The sequence below is a fragment of the Sorghum bicolor genome, chromosome 3, assembly GCF_000003195.3.
Source record: "Sorghum bicolor cultivar BTx623 chromosome 3, Sorghum_bicolor_NCBIv3, whole genome shotgun sequence".
In the NCBI taxonomy this organism is placed as follows: domain Eukaryota; kingdom Viridiplantae; phylum Streptophyta; class Magnoliopsida; order Poales; family Poaceae; genus Sorghum; species Sorghum bicolor.
In genome coordinates this window covers 62126373-62146032 of record NC_012872.2, presented here as the reverse complement: position 1 = coordinate 62146032, position 19660 = coordinate 62126373, and the positions used below count along the sequence as shown (strand labels likewise).

Here is a 19660-nt window from a genome sequence, read left to right as displayed (position 1 = left end):
GGTAATCCTTCTACAAAATCCAAACTGATCACCTCCCAAGCTTGAGCAGGAACAGGTAGGGGTTGGAGAAGTCCAGGCAATTTAGTGTGTTCCACTTTTGCTTGCTGACAGATTGAGCACTGTTGTACAAACTGTTGTACAGACTTCTTGAGCTGAGGCCAAGCAAATAATGATTTCACTCTACTGTATGTTGCCGCAACTCCTGAATGCCCACCAATTCCACTAGCATGCAGTGCTTGCAAAATGTGTTGTTGAGCCAACTGATTGTTGCCTACCCAAATTCTTCCTTTGAATCTTATTACACCATTCACCAAGGCAAAGCCTTTATCATTGTCCTTCACCAAGGTGAGCTCAGCTAACAGATTCCTATCTTCCAGATTATCCACATATCCATCCTTCAACTTTTGAACCCAAGTTGGAACACATTCTGAGATAGCAAAAACTTCAGCCTCAGATACACACCTTGACAAAGCATCTGCAGCAGCATTGTTCACACCTTGCTTGTACTGAATGTGATAATCCAAGTCCATCAGCTTGATCAATGCTTTATGTTGAATTTTTGACGTGACCCTTTGCTCTGTCAGATGGAGCAGACTTTTATGATCAGTTCGAATAGTGAACTTTTTGTGCTGTAGGTATGGACGCCACTTGTCTATAGCCATCAGGATTGCTAAGCACTCCTTCTCATAAACTGACAATGCCTGATTTCTTGGGCACAGATGCTTGCTAAGATAAGCTATGGGGTGTCCGGACTGCATTAGAACTGCTCCTATCCCACAATCACTTGCATCAGTTTCCATCACAAAGGATTGATCAAAGTTTGGTACAGCTAACACTGGTGCCTGAACCAATCTCTGCTTCAACAACTGAAATGCTTGTTCTGCCTGAGGTGTCCACTGAAACTGACATCCCTTCTTCAGCAATTCAGTCAATGGTCTGGCTAACAATCCATAGTGTTGTATGAACTTCCGATAATAACCAGTGAGCCCAAGGAACCCCCTCAATTGTTTTACTGTTTCTGGTTGTGGCCACCTTAATACTGCATCCACTTTAGTAGGATCAGTTGCCACTCCAGCTGCGGAGATCACATGTCCCAAATATTCCACAGAGGACTGTGCAAACAAGCATTTAGACCTTTTAATCAAGAATTGATGATTGTCCAAGATCTGGAAAACTTGCTGAAGTAGTCTCACATGTTCTTCTAAAGTTCTACTGTAAATGAGTATGTCATCCATGAAAACCAATACACCTCTCCTCAGCAATGAAGCAAAGATCAAATTCATTAAACTCTGGAATGTTGCTGGTGCATTAGTGAGTCCAAATGGCATGACTAAGAACTCATACAGACCTTGATGAGTTTTGAATGCTGTCTTGTACTCATCTCCTGTGGCCATTCTTATCTGATGATATCCAGCACTGAAATCCAACTTGGTGAACCACTGAGCTCCATTAATTTCATCCAGCAATTCATCCACCACTGGCATTGGATGCTTGTGCTTCATGGTGATTGCATTCAGATGGCGATAGTCCACACAAAATCTCCATGTGCCATCCTTCTTACGCACCAACAACACTGGGGAGGCAAACTCACTTGTGCTCGGCCTGACCACCCCAGATTTCAACATTTGTTGCACTTGAGCTTCAATCTCATTCTTTTGAATTGGTGAATAATGATATGGTCTAATTCGTACTGGCTGAGCCTCTGGTACAAGCTGGATCTTGTGGTCTGCTGCTCGCTGAGGAGGCAACCCTGATGGTGTTCTGAACAAATGCTCATACTGAGTTAGCAGCTGTTGTATTGAGTCAGGTATAACCTGCTGCTGATATGACAGAATAGCCTGGACTTCACTTTCTTCTTCTATCCTCAGTGATGGATACCCAGTACTGCACATTTGCAAGCAACACATCACACCTCCATGCTGAATTAAGTTGAGCAGTTTCCTAGATCCAATAGCTGGACATGCTTCCAACTGATCCTGTATTCCCTGCAAGGTTACTCTTCTACCTTTTACTGTAATCTTCATTTTCTTTGTCTTGTAATCTACCCAGACTGGGCTAACAGCCTCCAACCAATCTTCACCCACAATCATGTCATAGCACCTGAGGGCCAACACTCTAGCGTTGGATAAGAACTGGTGCCCTTCAACCCACCATTGCAATGATGGAGCTTCTTCTTCACAGTGCAACTGTCCTCCATCTGCTGCTTTGAAGGTTGCAACAGGACATTTTTGAGTCTGCAGTCCAGCAACTTGAACCAACCGATCACTGACAAATGTGCCAATGCTGCCTGAATCTACCAACACCAGCACCTGCTGTTTGCCTATTCTGGCCAGCAACTTCAGAGTCTGTCGTTTGCCTTGTGATTCCTTTCCTGGTGTTTGCAGAGCAAAAACTGAATCCTCAGCAGATATATCCTCCGACTGCATCTCCTCGTGACCATCCACTTCATTCATTTCAAGTGCATCCCACAACTCTTCCAAGACATGCAATGGAATGTGTTCAGGACAAGTATGATTGGGACTCCATTTGCCACCGCACTTGAAACACAAGCCATTCTTGCGGCGATACTGTTTGAGTGTTGACAGCTTATCTTCATGCTCGGCCCTCTGATTCTTGAGCACCATCTTGTCAACTCCCCCTTTCTCCACTGTTTCCTTTGACCCAGCCTTATAGAATCCCCTCCCAAGGTTTCTGATCTTAGCAGCATTGAGTTCTTCTTCCTGCAACAATGCCAAGGCACTGGCGGTATCCACATCTCGTGGTCTATGCAAAGCAATCGGGGCCCTGATCTCCTCCTTCAGACCAGCCAAAAATCGTGTGACAAAATACACATTATCATATGATGGATTGTAGAGCAAAACCCCATGCGCCAATTGTTCAAATTGAGCCTGATACTCAGTGACTGTCCCTGTCTGCTTCAACTGCTCCAACTTCCGCAAGTGCTTCTGATACTGATCTTTGTCAAACTTTGCGAAAACCAACTCACAGAGCTGATCCCAATCAGTAATCCGGCCATGGCGCTCAATTGTCTGTAGCCAGGTAGCAGCTGGTCCTTGAAAATTGAGTGCCGCAAATCGGGTCCTCATCGCCGGATGAACACCATATACCTCAAAAAACAGGACACAATGGTCACGCCACAATCTGGGATTATCCCCATCAAATTTGGGGAAATCAAACTTGGGCACAGGTGGGGAACGAGGCGAACGCATAGAATCCAAATCGGGCGACTGAAAAACATGAGGAGTAGGATCGAAACCCATACCCGTGACCGGGTGCGGCGGCAAGGCGCATGAGGCCCCACCGCCAACAACCCGGTGATCATGACACTGGCCGTGCCCATTGGGCGATTGTGAACTCGACGCCGCTGGCGCCGTGTTCAGATCGAGCCACCCCTGGTGCTGCTGAGGAAGAGACGCCGTCAACGGATTCGGCGGCATCGGCAGCGACGATGGTGGGGGCGGACGAATCAGCGCGGTCGTCGGAGGTTGAGGAAGCGGCCCCGACGATGGTGGAAGTGGACGAATCAGCGTGGTCGTCGGAGGCAGCGGCAGCGACGACGGCGGCGGCGGTGGGGGTCGCGCCTCCAACTGCAACACCCGGGATGACGTCTCCTTGGACTGCTGAATCATAGAGCCCATCGATGTCTCTGCGATGGTGCGCCACGACTCCAAGTCATTGAGCTTGTCGAGGGTAGTCGTCATCACCTGCTGAAATCCTTCGAGCTGCTTCGCCATTTCTTGAACTCCCTCAAGTTGCTTCGCCATAGATGCCATGGTGGCCTTGAGGTCGTCAATCGATGTCGTCATCTCCGTCTGGAATTTGGTGGGTTTGCGTTTCGGAGCCAGCCCGGAACAATCGATTTGCGAGAAAAAAAAATTTCTCTCAAACCGATAGGCTCTGAGTACCAATTGTGACGAACTGGCTTCGATTTGGTGGCTTTTGGGGGAAATCAGGGTATCTTTATTGCGAATTTGTAACAAGGTTTGTGTACAGGAGCAGATGAACTGCTAGACTCGAATGACTGGAACTAATTTCTAGAGTATTTCTGTTACAAAGTTCGCTACCTGAACCAAAGGGAAGAACGGCTTATATAGCCTGACCCGACTGCAACAGCTGTTGCCAGTCAACCATCACGAACCGCCTCAGCGAATGGGCCAACCTGTCATCCGTTACAATGTTCTATCAGCTAACTGAAATATTGTAGAGGTAGTCCATATAGCAGTCTATAACAAAAGCTACCCATAGCCCTATGGACTACCCATAAGCAATAAAGAAATGCTATTTTCTCTCTCCATGCTCTCTCTCTTGTGTCATGATACATGAGATGGTTAAAAAGAATAATTTTTAATCTCTAGTGGACCCTACCTTATGGACTACTTTGTTGGCTGAACATTGTGAGCAAAAAATAATAGCTATGGACTACTTATGTAGGCCCCATGTATATGGACTACTTGGTCCATATACATTGAGGTTGCTCTAATTTCGCTCTTTTCTGCAAAGACCGCTGGTTGGGCCACGAGTCAGCAGACCTCTGTCAACTCATAGGCCGCGCATAGCGGCCAAGGAAGCACAGTGGTTCACGCTCTCGGCAGGGAGCATCAGCATCCAAATGCTTCTTAGGCCTTCCTTAATTTACCTCAAAAACCAAAAACTTTTCAAGATTACTCGTCACATTAAATCTTACAACACATGCATAGAACATTAAATATAAAAGAAAAAAATAAAAACTAAATGCACAGTTTGTCTATAAATCACGAGACGAATCTTTCAGGTCTAGTAACTCCATATTGTATAATGTTTGTCAAATAAAAACGAAAGTGCTATAATATTAAAATTCAAAAAAAATCGATCTAAACAAGGCCTTAGTCCAATAGTTTTCAAAGCCAGTCTCAGGCTTTATTCACAACATCTACAGGAGTTTGGTATAATTACTTGCTAACATAATCAATTTAGCAAGTTAACAAAAGCAATAATAACCTTAATTTTTGTTCTTGTCCAACAATCTCCTATAATAAATTTCTAAAAATCAGAGTAAGGCCCACATTTATTTTTTTTTTGGTTTATTATATTGTTCATAAAAAAATTAAAAAGAAAACTGCATCTTGTGTTGTCACCACAATGATGTGAGTACTAACTCTATACAGCCAACAAGGCGTGCTTAGCTTCCATGCTTTCTGGCCAATGCAAGCGACGAGCATATATAAAAATAGCAGACTATGCACATGTGAAGGCAACATGCTATGCTTTCGAGCCAAAGGTCAATAACAACCGCAGAGGCAAGCGTAGAGCGATAGCGTTGACCTATAGGGCGGCGGCAATGGAGGCCGGTACATATGAGCGGCGGTCGGACCAGAAGATTGTACGAGAAATGGCATGAAAACAAGTTTAAAGAGGAGTGTAGAGAGTTCTCCTGACTTTGGATTGTCTAACTTATAAGTTATACAAGCAAGTTATTATAATATAAGTTATTAACATGACTTGTACAAACAAGTTTGTTCATCTATATCTTGTAAATCTAACTTTTACATGCAGGTCATCTAATTTTGTGACATAGTGAGTTATATGTATAAGTTATATATATGTGCATAACAAGTCACATAAAAGTTACTCCCTCCATCCCAAATTGTAGTCATTCCAAAAATCTTGGAGAGTCAAAGTATTTTCACGTTTGACCAAAATTATAGAGAGAAATACTAAAATTTGTTACGTAAAGTGAGTATACTATGAAAATATAATTAAGAAAGAATCTAATGATACTTAGTTTGTATCATCATCATAATAATAATTTTATCATATAAGTTTGTCAAACTTAGAAAAGTTTGACTCTCCAAGATTCTTGGAATGACTTACAATTTGGATGGAGGGAGTATATCGATAAGTTATGTGCATAACCTTTGACGTAAAAGTTATACGTTTAAGTCATGTGTATTATACTCCCTCCGTCCCTGAAAGCTGCAACTTATAGAGTTGTCCTAAGTCAAACTTTTAAAACTTTGACCAAATTTATAGAAAAAAGCACTAAGATTTATAGTACCAAATTAATACCATTAGATTTATCATTAAATATATTTTCATAAGATAATCATTTTATGTTATACATATTGATGCTCTTTTCTATAAAGTTGGTCAAAGTTAAACAAGTTTGACTGGCACGGATTCTAAGAATTGAAGCTTTCAGGGACAGAGGGAGTATGTTATACACATGAGATGGAGGGAGTAAGTTAGTACACATAAATTGCTGTAGAAAAAATTCTTCAAAACTTATACAAATAGGGTCTAATTTTGTTTGTCTCGTCATATAGAACACATTGATACAAACGAAATTAAAATAGATACACCATGTAGAAGCTATAGCAATTTAAAATAAACGTTTCACTTTTTCTTCAGCTTGTGTCAACGCTGATGTCAGCATGCAGAAGACAAAGAGAAGCACGCGCAGTCCGCCCAAAAAGTCCCGGATCATAAAAAAAGTATTTTAAGGGAATAAATAATTTTCTAAAATAAAAATATTTATTGGTCGGAGAATGGTTCGCTGCATTCAAATTGAATGAACATTCGCTAACTAGTGGCGTCCGATAATTTGCTTGTTTAAGGTCAGTCTCAACGTATGTTTAATGAGAGTGTCATGCATATTAAATATGGTGTCACATAAATAAAATTGCTGACTTTGCAGGGTTATTAAATGAAGAAGTTTTCATCGGATGAGAGAGAAGTTTCATCCTATTAAACTCATGTGGCTCGTTACCTAGTTTATAGTCTTAGTAACTGTGTCATGAACATAATTTCATGACACAGTTACCAAGACTATAAACTAGGTAACGAGCCACATCAGGGTTGATTAAAACCCACTCCATTTTGCTTGCACCACAGCATTTGGAGCATTGGTGGCTCCTCCATGTGCCGACACGTGTTTCTGCCTATCTTACAAAAAAGTCTTTCAGTTCTTTGGAAACTAACCCGCAGTCCACTAAATCACGCCTAAAAGGTGACATTTTGCAGAGAGCCCCCCACCTGACCCGAACCCTAACCTCCTCCTGATTCCTCTCTCTCTCTCCTCTCCCAGGCGTCGATGCGGCTCGCGTATCACTGGGCGCGCCTCCCCGCTCGCCGCCGCCGCTCCTCCACCTCTTCCATGGCGTTCCTCCAACCCGAACCCCTCTAGCCCTCTCCTCATTCCTCTCCTTCCTTTCGCTCTCTTTTCACCACCGCTGCCGCACTTATCGCCGCCATCGCTCCTCTGTCGCCTCCAGCAACGCATCCGCAACGACGACGTCAAACTGTTCCGGCATCTACCGAGCCCAGTCTTACGGAGTAACTCCTCATGATGCCCACTGAGCGAATCCGATCAGCTTCGTCATCGATGGCAGCAGATCTAGGCTCGAGGGCAGCGGATCCAGTTGGCTCCATCCTCGATGGCAGCAGATCTGGGCTCAGGGGCAGCGGATCCGGTTGGCCTACACCGGCTGCTCCGCGACGAGGCCTCCCAAGGTACGTGTGTGCCGCTGCTGAAGTGGTTGAACCGGTGGCTGCGTGTTCCACGCCCTCATCTCTCTCACGCGCCTCCACGCCCACCCTGCCATGCGCCCCTACGACAACGCTCCCTATTTCGGTTGTCTGCTCCATCGACTGCTCGATCTCCATGCTCATGAGCCGCAAAGAGGCCAAAGCCCCATTTCGACCTGCCACTCTTCATTGCCTCCATGCCAACATGGACGCTGAAAGGTCCTAATATGGCTAGAGGGGGGGTGAATAGCCTATTCAAAAATCTACAAACTCACTAGAGCAAGAGGTTAGTAAATAACAAAGCGAAGTTTTTTTGCTCTAGCCCTAATGGGGTGTTTGCAAGCCACCTATCCAACAATTCTAGTTGATACAATCACTAGGCACACAAGAGCTATGTCACTACTTTACACTAGAAAGCTACCTATAGTTTCTACACAAGTAAGTAAGCTACTCTAGTTTGCGGGAATGTAAAAGAGATGGTTTGAACTTTATACCGCCGCGTAGAGGATGAACCAATCACCAATATAAACAATCAAGCACCGGGAGAATGCCAATCAAACACAATTGAGACACTGATTTTTCTCCCGAGGTTCACGTGCTTGCCGACACGCTACGTCCCCGTTGTGTCGACCAACACTTGGTGGTTCGGTGGCTAAGAGGTGTAGCACGAACCTCGTCCTCACTAGGACACCACAAGAACCTACCCACAAGTGAGGTAACTCAATGACACGAGCAATCCACTAGAGTTACCTTTCGGCTCTCTGCCGGGGAAGGTACAAGACCCCTCACAATCACCGGGAGATGGCCACGAACTATCACCAACTCGTGCCAATCCTCCTCCACTGCTCCAAGCCGTCTAGGTGGCGGCAACCACCAAGAGTAACAAGAAAACCGCAGCTAGAACAATCCCCAAGTGCCACTAGATGCAATCACTCAAGCAAATGCACTTGGAATCACTCCCAAACTCACAAAGATGTATAATCTATGAAGGAGATGAGTGGGAGGTGTTTGCTTAGGCTCACAAGGATGTTATGTATGCTAGAATGCCAAGAGAGTGAGCCCCAAGCCGGCCAAACACGTATAAATAGCCCCTCAAACAAATAGAGTCGTTGGCTCTTTTACTGGGCAAAACTCGGGGGCACCGGACGCTCACAGGGAGCCACCGGACGCTCAACACCCAGCGTCCGGTGCTCAGCTGACCGCCACGTGTCACTAGCCGTTTGAAGTCGACCGTTGCCGCCAACGGCCACTTCGCACGCGCGCCTGCACAGCACCACCGGACGATGGGCACCGGACGGTCCGGTGCTCACCGGACTCGTGCACAGAGAGTTTGTCAAACTCGCGACCTCACCGGACGCTAGGCACCGGACGGTCCGGTGCTCACCGGACTCGTGCGCAGAGAGGGTTGCAAAAACCCCTCACACCGGACGCGCATCACCGGACGCTCAAGCCAGCGTCCGGTGCCTATCGTCCGGTGCCTTACCCTAGCTGGGCCAGGCACAGTCTGCACACCGGACGCTCAGACACAGCGTCCGGTGCCTCTAAGCCAGCGTCCGGTGAGTGTTTTCTCAGCGAGAAACACTCCCGCGACTTCACCAAATTTCCCTTCGGCGCAATAGAAAATATGCACTTCATTTTCTCGAAAAGCGCCGAATCCCGCCTCGCAAGCTCGGCGGGAGGGAGAGAGGAACCCATCCTCTCTCAACCCTTCAAACTTCAACTCCCTTCACAAAGTGTGCCAACACCACAATGTGTAAACCAACATGTGCACGTGTGTTAGCATTTTCACAATCATTTTCTTCGAAGGAGTTAAGTTAGCTCACTAGGTTCTAAATGCATGCACATGAACAATGACACCTAGTGGCACTTGATAACCGCTTAGCCAAAGAATTCCCCTCTTTATAGTACGGCTATCTATCCTAAATGTGATCACACCCTCTATGGTGTCTTGATCACCAAAACCAAAACCCTAAGCAATACCTTTGCCTTGATCTCCATAGGGTTTTGTTTTTCTCTTTCTTCTTTTCCAAGTTGAGCACTTGATCACCTTGTGGTCATCACCATCATCACCATGATTATCTCTTGCTCCATCACTTGGCATGTACCAACCTCATTAAGTCTACACACACTTAGTATAGAGGTTAGTACTAGGGTTTCATAAATTATCCAAAACCAAACTAGGGCTTTCAGACGCCCCCTGGTAGCTAGAGGTTCTTCCCCTGTCTTTCATCCTGTGTTTCAGATTTTTTTTGGCAGAAAACTTCTTGATTTTGCGTGTGACTTTGAATTCAGTTCAGAGTTGTAGAATTGGATAATTCTGACTTCCTGGTGCTATTCCAGATTGAGATAATCTATTTGTCGAGTGGCTTTGAAAGTAGGGAAGTCGATGATATTTCAGTGGACACCAGTAGTTCAAGCATTAAGATGTCTGATCTCCAGTCTCAACCAGACATGTGGATAGGTTGTGCAGAGCCTCTTGAGAGCCTGTTGGGAGCAGATATTATGGCAATTGCTTATGATATCACTAACAGATAATCTTCAACTAAACTACACAATAGATTGGCCAGGGAGAACGGTATAGCATATGGTTGTATACACTTGAAAAAGGTGTAAGTATTAAACTTAGCAATTTGTTAAAAAAATTCTTACTGCATATTGATGCTGGATAGTAAGGCAAATTAATGTTGTGCTTGATTTCAGATGGACGCTTTTCCAGTATAGGTTAGATGGGGCCATGCTTAGTTCCAATAGAGCTTGTTAAGAATAGTTTTCGTAGTCTGCCTTTCCATAGGTGTACATGGACTTTCCATTCTTAGGGTCTTTTTTTCCTTTTCTTTTCATGAAGATAAATGATTCTTTGTTAATCTAATTCACCACTGAGCTAAGATGGCTATAGAATGAGGGAATTTGTTTGGATAATCTATGTCAAAGAGAGGGTTTTTGAGCTTCACCATTTTGTTAACTTAAACAATTTAATTAATTTGCCAGGCAAAGTGGTGCTTTTCATTATCTTTTTTGTGTAACATTTCTGTTTGTTTATTTTCTTTACAGGCAATTACTTCTATGCATTGGTTTTTCATGTATGATTTATCCTACTTCTTAAACTTTAACAGATTATATTTTTTCTCTCACATCTCACACAGGCAATTACTCATTTAATTGTTCGTAGCTACCGATGATAGATTAGTCTCGGTTTTAATCCCTCACAAGACACATCGTATTCAGTATTTTCCATGGCCTGCGACTGTATTTCTCTTCTTCTTTTTTTAAGGTGCTTGATTGATGTCAAACCTGAAATTGCAACTGACGCTATCGCCATAGCTTGAAAAGGATAAAAATAAGCTTACACTTGAACTATGATACTAGAATAATGATATTGATTGATATATCTGTTAAATGTATGATTTTCTATGGTTCTAAGGCTGAGTTCTTGAAGATTTCACCCATGTGTTTGATTCCATAAAGATTCTTTTGGATCTGGAAATTTTTAAACTCAATGAGTCCCAAGTCATCATGAAGAATGTTGACAAGACCAGTTGATATCCCACTCAAAGCATCTTGTGTCCTCTAGGCATTGAACTCGCAACATCTCTAATTTTCTTATTTCATTTTTCCAGAAGCTCTGTGGGTATGATAATTGTGGGCTTAATTTTAGAGTAGAAATTATTTTATTATGATAAAGCTAAAAATTACCTATTGAAATTACATATGGGTTGTGTAGTTAACAAAAGTTGTGTTGTCTTGCTTTATACGTACAATGTAATCATTTTTTAAAATAGTACTTATTCTGAATTACTATTTGGTCAAAATTGCTTAAAAGTGAAATACATGAATATTCACAAACATGACAATGATACTGTAAAGCAAGACTTCCTATGCTTTTTTTTCCTTCTAGATTTGACAGATCATAAGCTGACAATGGTAAATAGTTAGATGCTTCACTTATTTTATTGTTTTATTATGGTTATATTTTTCCTTCAAGGATGTAGGTCGCACACTTGCAGTACCTATTGTGCTGATATAAATATCACTGCATCCTTTGCAGGCAAAAAAGCTCTATGAATTGGCTATTCGTCTCGAATTTGGATTTCTTGAAGTTGCAACCTACCTGATCTGCTTGTTGCTAAAGGACGGCATTGATGCCTTGGTTTATTGGAGTTGCACTGGCCCTAGCTGATCTGCGTATTGCTAAACGATGACATTAATGCCTGCTGCTCTACATCACACGTTTCGCATTGAAAAACTTATTGTTGTATTAGTATAAACTAGATATTTTGGTGAATTATTTAGCTGTATGCATAATTTGATTCTGAACACAGTAGGAAACATGATTTTAGCTTGAGGCACATGACACCTGCTTCATGGCATCATGATTTTTGAATGCATGTTTAGTTGATTTAGAACACAATAAGAAATAAGTTTTTTTTTCATTTCATTTTAAAATTAGGATATGGAGGTTATGTTGTTGCTTCATAATTTGTTCTATGTTTATGTTGGTGCATATATGCCTCATCTTAGATGCTGATGCCGTGGTTATGCTAACAATTACTCTATATGTAACTGCATGTGCTTAGATTTTAGCTACCATCTAATTACAAGTCTTTATCTACCCAGTTTGATAGTAGCTTTTATTCTTTAAACCATTGTAGGGCGCCCGAAGGGCGCCTGATGTTCTAGTGAGTTTAATGGGATGAAACTTCTCTCTCATCTGATGAAACTTCTTCATTTAATAATCATGTAAAGTCAGCAATTTTATTTATGTGACACCCTATTTAATGTGTATATGAAACATGCATTAAGACTGACATAATTACTATTGAGCGGACGGAACCGCATGAACCGTTTTCCACGCTCCACGCCGTCCGCTGCCGCTACGCTCTTGTCCCCGTGGTGTCGACGGCGACCAGAGATAATGGAGATCGGGTGGGCGACGGATGAGCGACACATTGGCGGGGAGTGCTACAGTCCGTCCATTCGGACAGAAATCTCCGTCCGATAATTTTTCGCGCCTCGTTTTTTTCTTCGCGTGGGATCCGTGTTGTTTCCCGTTCCCGCTCACCTGCCCAGCCCCGCGGAGTCTTCATGCTCAGGAAAGAGGTTTTTAATATTTTATTCATTAATTGATTTGCGTGCATATCATTTTCTACCGGCTAAAAAATGTTATAACTACTAAACTGAATATCTAAATATAATTCTGATTACACCATTATATTTCCTAGAATAAATCCATCAAAACAAGACTTCACATGAATATATTTAGATATAGTTTTATTAGTGAACATTTGTTCTCTAAAAATAGTATATTTTTTAGGCTTTGTTTAGTTTCCAACCCAAAAAGTTTTCACTAGTCACATCGAATGTTTAGGCCTTGTTTAGTTCACTCCAAAAACTAAAAACTTTTCAAGATTTCCCGTCACATTAAATCTTGTGTCACATGCATAGAGCACTAAATATAGGCAAAAATAAAAACTAATTGCACAGTTTATCTGTAAATCATGGAATGAATCTTTTAAGTCTAGTTACTCCATAATTGGACAATGTTTATCAAATAAAAACGAAAATGCTATAGTCCCGAAAATCAAAAGATTTTCAGAACTAAATAAGGCCTAATGCATGCATGGAGTATGAAATATAGATAAAAAATAAACTAATTACACAGTTTAATTGGAAATCACAAGACGAATCTTTTAAGCCTAGTTAGTCCATGATTAGCCTCAGTAACCTATATGTGCTAATGATAGATTAATTAGGCTTTAATAAATTCGTCTTGCAGTTTCTAGCTGAGCTATGTAATTAGTTTTTTATTAGTATCCGAACACCCTTCCGACATCCTACGAAACATCTGATGTGACACCTAAATTTTTTTTCTCCAACTAAACAAGGCCTTATTATACTACTAGAACAATGTTCCAAATTCACAATAAAAATGTTTAGTATTCCAATTTTAGGTTCATGAAATTGTTATTATAATAAACATAAAATAAACACATAATATAAATAAAACATAACAAAATCTAGAGTAAAGTATAGAGAAAATATAAAAACATGTAATAGTGAAAAAAATTAAATAATAATATCGCATATATATTATCTAAACATCACTAAATACATCATAAAACATTACATGTGTACTAAGTGAACATCACTAAATACACCATAACATTACTAAATATATTATAGAATATCAATATATATTATACGAACATCACTAAATACATCATAGAGTGAACATCACAAAAAACACCAGAGAATATCACATGTATATTACGTGAAGATCACTATATATATATAATAGAACAAACGTGTACTAAGTGAAAATCACTAAATACACTGTAGAATATCACTAAAATACATTATAAAACATCGCATATATATTACGTGAACATCACTAAATACATCATAGAACATCACATATATATTATACGAACATTAAAAAAACACCATAGAACATCATCATGTATACCGTGAGAACATAAAAAACACCACCTGTATAACACGTGAACATAAAAAAATATAACGCATTACTTGTATACTACATAACTATAAAAACAACATAGAACATAAAAAATCATTACAGAACATCATATCTATGTTATATGAACATAGCATATCAAAAATATAACGTAAAAAGATAAGTAAAGTAAAAAAATAAAAAAGTTTGCTGAAAACAATAAATGATAAAAAGAAATATAAAAAATAATAAAATATAAATAAACAAAATAATAAGTTATAGTAACTATTTATTATATACTACATGAACATTATAGCATATCATATAATACAGAAATGAAAAGAGAAACCATGAAAAAATGGTTAATTAGCTATGATAAAATAGAAAAAATTAAAATTTAAAACTCTATTGAGAAAATATAAAGGAAAGAAAAACAAAAAATAAATATAAAAATAAAATGAAACAAACAAAATAATTAATTATAATAAAACCACAAAAGAAGTAAAATAGAAACATAAAAATGAAAAGAATAAAGAAAAATCACATGAAACAAAAAAACAAATTAAATCGTGAAAAATAGTAAGAAAAAGGAAAGCAAATAAAAGAAAGGAATAAAAGATAGAAGAATAAAGAAAAAGAAGAATAAAATAAAAATATAAAAACAAAAAGAATAATGAAAAAGTCACACAAAAACAAAAGAAATAAAAATAAAAATAAAAACATAACAATAAAAGGAAAGAGAAAAAATAAAATAAAATGAAATGAAAGGAATAAAAAAGAAAACAAAAAGGGAAACTTACGTTCCGTCGGACTTGCGCGGGAAACAGGAACTGGCGGCCTGAGACTTGCGATCGGCAGGTTGCTCCCGTCCGATCGTTCGGACGGGAAGATTCCCGCACATTGGCACAAGTGACGGTCCACCAGTTCCACTTGCGCGAGCGCGACATCGCGGCTCCACGACGGAAGGCGACCAGCACAGCAGGGCACATCGCGCGCGGGGTTGCTCCGTGGGAGGCCAGCAGGCTGGCATGGCAATATACTGCTGCTGTACTGCAGCCTAGAGAGCAGATACAAGTGCACAGCATCGACCTGCACTGCACTGCCTTGCGGCTTGCAGGCCTCATCAAGGTATGTAAACCATGTGGACCTACATACACCATTGCATTGTTGCATCTGATGTGCTGATCGAATGATGTACATATGTGTACGTGCAGGCGAGGTTCCAGGAGCTCCCAGGCGGGCTGCTTGACGCGCTGCCGGTGGAGGAGGTGATGTGGTGAGGACTACATATGGATATGGCTCTGCGACACCAAAAGCTAACGATGCTGAAGATGGCGCTGTTGTAAAGAGATGGATGCTCCCTTTCTCTAGCACTTGTCACAAGCACTAAGCAATCGCACGGGAGGGAGAGCGCGGCAGCAGAGGACTACGTCGAGCTTCGAACACGGTTCACGCCGTTCTGTGATTCCGTCCACTCAATGGCAGTTAAAAGGAAGCAAACTATCTAAATAGATGGCAATTAAGGGAACAAAACCCACAAATGTAACAGTAATGGCAATGAAGGGATCAAAAATTATAAATTAATGGCGATGAAAGATGCTACTCCCTCCGTCCCTGAAAGAATCAATTCCTAGGATCCGTGCCAGTCAAACTTTACTTTTTAAAGTTTGACTAACTTTATAGAAAAGAGTAACAACATCTATAATATAAAATACACATTATATGAAAATATATTCTATGATGAATCTAATAATACTAATTTGATACTATAAATCCTAGTATTTTTTTCTAGAAATTTGGTCAAAGTTTAAAAAGTTTGATTTAGGACAACTCTAGAAATTGACTCTTTCGTGGACGGAGGGAGTATAATTTTTAATTAATGGCAACCAAGAAACTGTTATGATTTTTTATGGCAATGAGCAAATTTTCTCAACAACCATACCGGCAACGACGTGAATCGGCAACGGAGTTAGGCTACCGGCATAGATGCGGTGAGAATCAGGGAAGAAGAAAACTAGGCGCGTCCCATCCCATCCTATCCCATCTTCTATGGGCCGTGCTCCTTCGAAACAAAATACACGGTGAATATTCCATTCGGTCATAGGCTTTTGCTATACCACAGCTTAAAAAGCTTTTGTGGCAAGCTGTGGCCAGTTTTTTTTTTTTTTTTTTGTGACTGCAAGCTGTGGCCAGTTGTTGAAAGCAATTGCAAACAGATGGACCTTAAATGCACAGGTCGGTTCTGTATTTAGTTTGCACACCATCACCGCCCCCGTCGCACTAGGACGACCACTCACCGCCACTAGGACCATCCCGGCGTCGACGTGGACGTCCACTGCTACTCCAGAACCACAGCCACATATACGGTGGTTTGATGGACGAGTAAAGAAGCAACACGTGACACTGTCGTTGATTCCGTGCCGCGGCAGGAGCAGGACGACGATCGGGTTAGGTAGGACTCGTGGACCGAAATTAGGGATATTTTGGTACGAATTTCATCTCAGGCTACCGATAATAAGGCACAAGTTTAATTAATTGATTTATTAGTGAATAAAGAAAAAATTATCCAGACAAATAAATATATTAACCTTGAAACAACATTCTCTACAAACTTTAATGGTCCTTAGTCTCTTTGATCGTAATAATACAATAGGCGACTAACGTTTTGTCCTTGTTTCAGTATCTAGTCTTTATTCCCTTCAACCAAACATGCCCTCAAAGTACGAGTATGCATGCGGGGTACTATAAACAGGCTAAGCAGCCGGCACTAGTACAGTACTACGTCGCCCGCGTCGTATCAAAAGCAAATCGCTCACAACATTCACGCCACCTTGTCGCTCAAGCTCACGGGAAACTACACAGTGATCCCACAGGTTCCCAGTCCCAGAAATGGCGACCCCATCCGAGAGCCAAGACAAGAAGGCCCTCGTGGTCATCTACGCCCCGCCGATGATGATCAGCCACCTGTTCTCCTTGGTGGACCTCGGCGAGCTGCTCGCAGCGCACAGCCTCGACGTCGCCGTCGTCCTTGGCGGGCGGACCGACGACACTGCCACTGGCGGCGGCGCGGCTGCCGGTTCATTTGCCGAAGGCCTCGCGGCTGCGCACCCCCAGCTCTCCTTTCACCTCCTACCGCACGTCACGCGCCCGCGCGACGTGCCCGCCCACGATTACGTGGCGCAGACCTTCGAGCTCGCCCGCGCCTCCGACTCTGACCTCCGTGAGTTCCTCCGTGCCGCCTCCCCTTCCCCGGCCGCCCTGGTGCTGGACTTCTTCTGCGGCAGCGCCGTGGACGTCGGCACCGAGCTGGGCATCCCCACGTACTTCTTCTTCACCTCATCCATCGCCGGCCTGGCGGAATTGCTATACCATCCCTTGATCCACGAGCAAACATCCATTAGCCTCCGACACCTCGGGGGTGAACTTTTGCGCGTTCCGGGCGTCGCGCCGATACCCGTAGATGACCTCCCGGCGGCCTACCAAGACCGCGACAGCCTTGGCAACAGACTCTTCCTCGCGCTGTCCGAACAGATGTGCAATTCCCACGGTCTTATCGTCAACAGCTTCCGCTCACTGGAGCCACGCGCCACCGACGCCATCGTGGCAGGCCTCTGCACGCCACCCGGGAGACGAACGCCACCGCTGCACTGCATCGGTCCGGTGATCAAGCCGTTGGAAGAGGTTGGCGAGAAGCGGCACGAGTGCCTGGCGTGGCTAGACGCCCAGCCGGAGGCCAGCGTCGTGTTCCTCTGCTTCGGCAGCATGGGCCGGTTCAGCGCGGAGCAGACGAGGCACGTGGCGCGCGGGCTCGAGACGAGCGGGCAACGGTTCCTGTGGGTTGTGCGGCGCCCGCCTGCCGGCGAGGAAGACGGCCTCGGCGCGCTCCTCCCCGAGGGCTTCCTGGCGCGCACCAAGGGCAAGGGGCTAGTGGTCGAGGCGTGGGCGCCGCAGCGCGAGGTGCTGGCCCACGGCGCCGTCGGCGGGTTCGTCACGCACTGCGGCTGGAACTCGGTGTTGGAGGCGATTATGGGCGGCGTACCGATGCTGGCGTGGCCGATGTATGCCGAGCAGCGGATGAACAAGGTGTTCCTGGTCGAGGATCTGCGCCTCGCCGTCGCTATGGAAGGGTACGACAAGGAGATTGTCAAGGATGAGGAGGTAGCTGCCAAGGTGAAGTGGCTCATGGAGTCGGACGGCGGCAGGGAGCTTCGTGAGCGGACGCGGGCGGCGATGCGGAAGGCGAAGGAGGCGCTGAGCGCCGGCGGAGAGTCTAGCACTGCGCTGTTGGAGCTCGTAAGGCAGTGTAAAATGTGAAAAACACCTGCTTTAATTTAACTAGCAAATATGCACGTGCGTCACGCACGTGTTTGTATTATCGGATATTTTTTGTTTTTATTTTCACTTATTCATTCATAATATGGTACTATAAACAATGTAAAACGTTTGCTAGTTTTTTCTTTCTTCTTTATCATAATAAATAAAATCACATGTGTTCAAATTTTATTTTTCTTTTTAATTGCTAATACATACGCCAGCATGCATTCATATTGATGTTATTTATTATAGTTGCATCCATGCAACCATATTTTTATTTTTCCAATTAGTTTATTTATTAGTTGCATATATACATCTTGATGTATATTATTTTTTTTCCCTTTTTTGAACAATCCGCGGCCGGCGGCAGTGAGTTTTTTTAAGGAGACTCTCTATCTATAATAACCGTTCGATCTATATGTCGTGCTATATAAATCATCTGTCATCTGTGATCTTATATGTAAAATGTAAAACTTCTTCTAAACCAAGATTCCTCGTAGACATTGAAAGAGGAAAATCAATCTTACATGAAAGATACGAGACTCCTATTAAACCAAGATTTCTCCTTAACCCACCTCTAGCCTCTCCAATTAAGTTTGTTTCATTGCCGATTGAAGTTCGCTCTCAAAGGCCAATCATGATCAACGCTATTCACGCAGGAGAATTCAAACGGGGCATCTCATACCACATTGTCATGAATAGGTTGACTTTTTAAAATTGGCGCGAATATATCTCAATTTGAGTATTTGATTTCCTATTGCCGGTAGATCTTGTATGCATCTTCTAGAACAAGTGATCCTGTATGCCGATCTTAAGCATGCAAGGTAAAAAGAAAACATGCTCTTAATTCTTTCTTGAAATTAAAAAAGTCAAAACGGCTAACGAATTGGACCTAAAAAAAACAGAAAAGCTATACATGCACATTGGAATTGGACTCCAATACGCAAATATGGAGTATTATATTCCGTTTTTGGAATCTCGGAGGAATCTTAGTTTAGAAGGAATCTTACATCTTATATTATGTAAGATCACGGCTGACGGAAGGTTCATATAGCACGACGTTTAGATCGAACGGTTATTAATTAGGAGGAATCTTACATCTTATATTATATAAGATCACGGCTGACGGAAGGTTCATATAGCATGACGTTTAGATCGAACGGTTATTAGTGAGGGAGAGCTCTCTAAAAAAACTCGCTCTTTTATAGTGTGATTGTCGAGTGTCGACTAAGAGCACTCACAATGGAGACTGTATCATATAGTCTAAAGTTATTTATTACCTTGACCAATGTGGACTTAGAGTCTAAATAAGATTTGGAGTTTTATTTTTTCTATCTTTTTCTTCAATAAATATGCTGCCACATCAGCAAAATACCATAAATAATATGTAAT

The 19660-nt window shown here is 42.5% G+C and overlaps 1 protein-coding gene and 1 long non-coding RNA gene across 2 annotated transcripts; both read left to right on the top strand.

Annotated features, from left to right (window-relative positions):
• On the top strand, nucleotides 7020–12006 carry LOC110434139. The gene is made up of 2 exons (XR_002451617.1): nucleotides 7020–7488; nucleotides 11549–12006. It is a non-coding gene; the product is annotated as an uncharacterized LOC110434139 (long non-coding RNA).
• On the top strand, nucleotides 16591–18457 carry LOC8075541 (UDP-glycosyltransferase 1). The gene has a single exon (XM_002458409.2). It carries the CDS (start codon nucleotides 16844–16846, stop codon nucleotides 18266–18268), a length of 1425 nt encoding a protein of 474 aa, XP_002458454.1. The 5' UTR covers nucleotides 16591–16843; the 3' UTR covers nucleotides 18269–18457.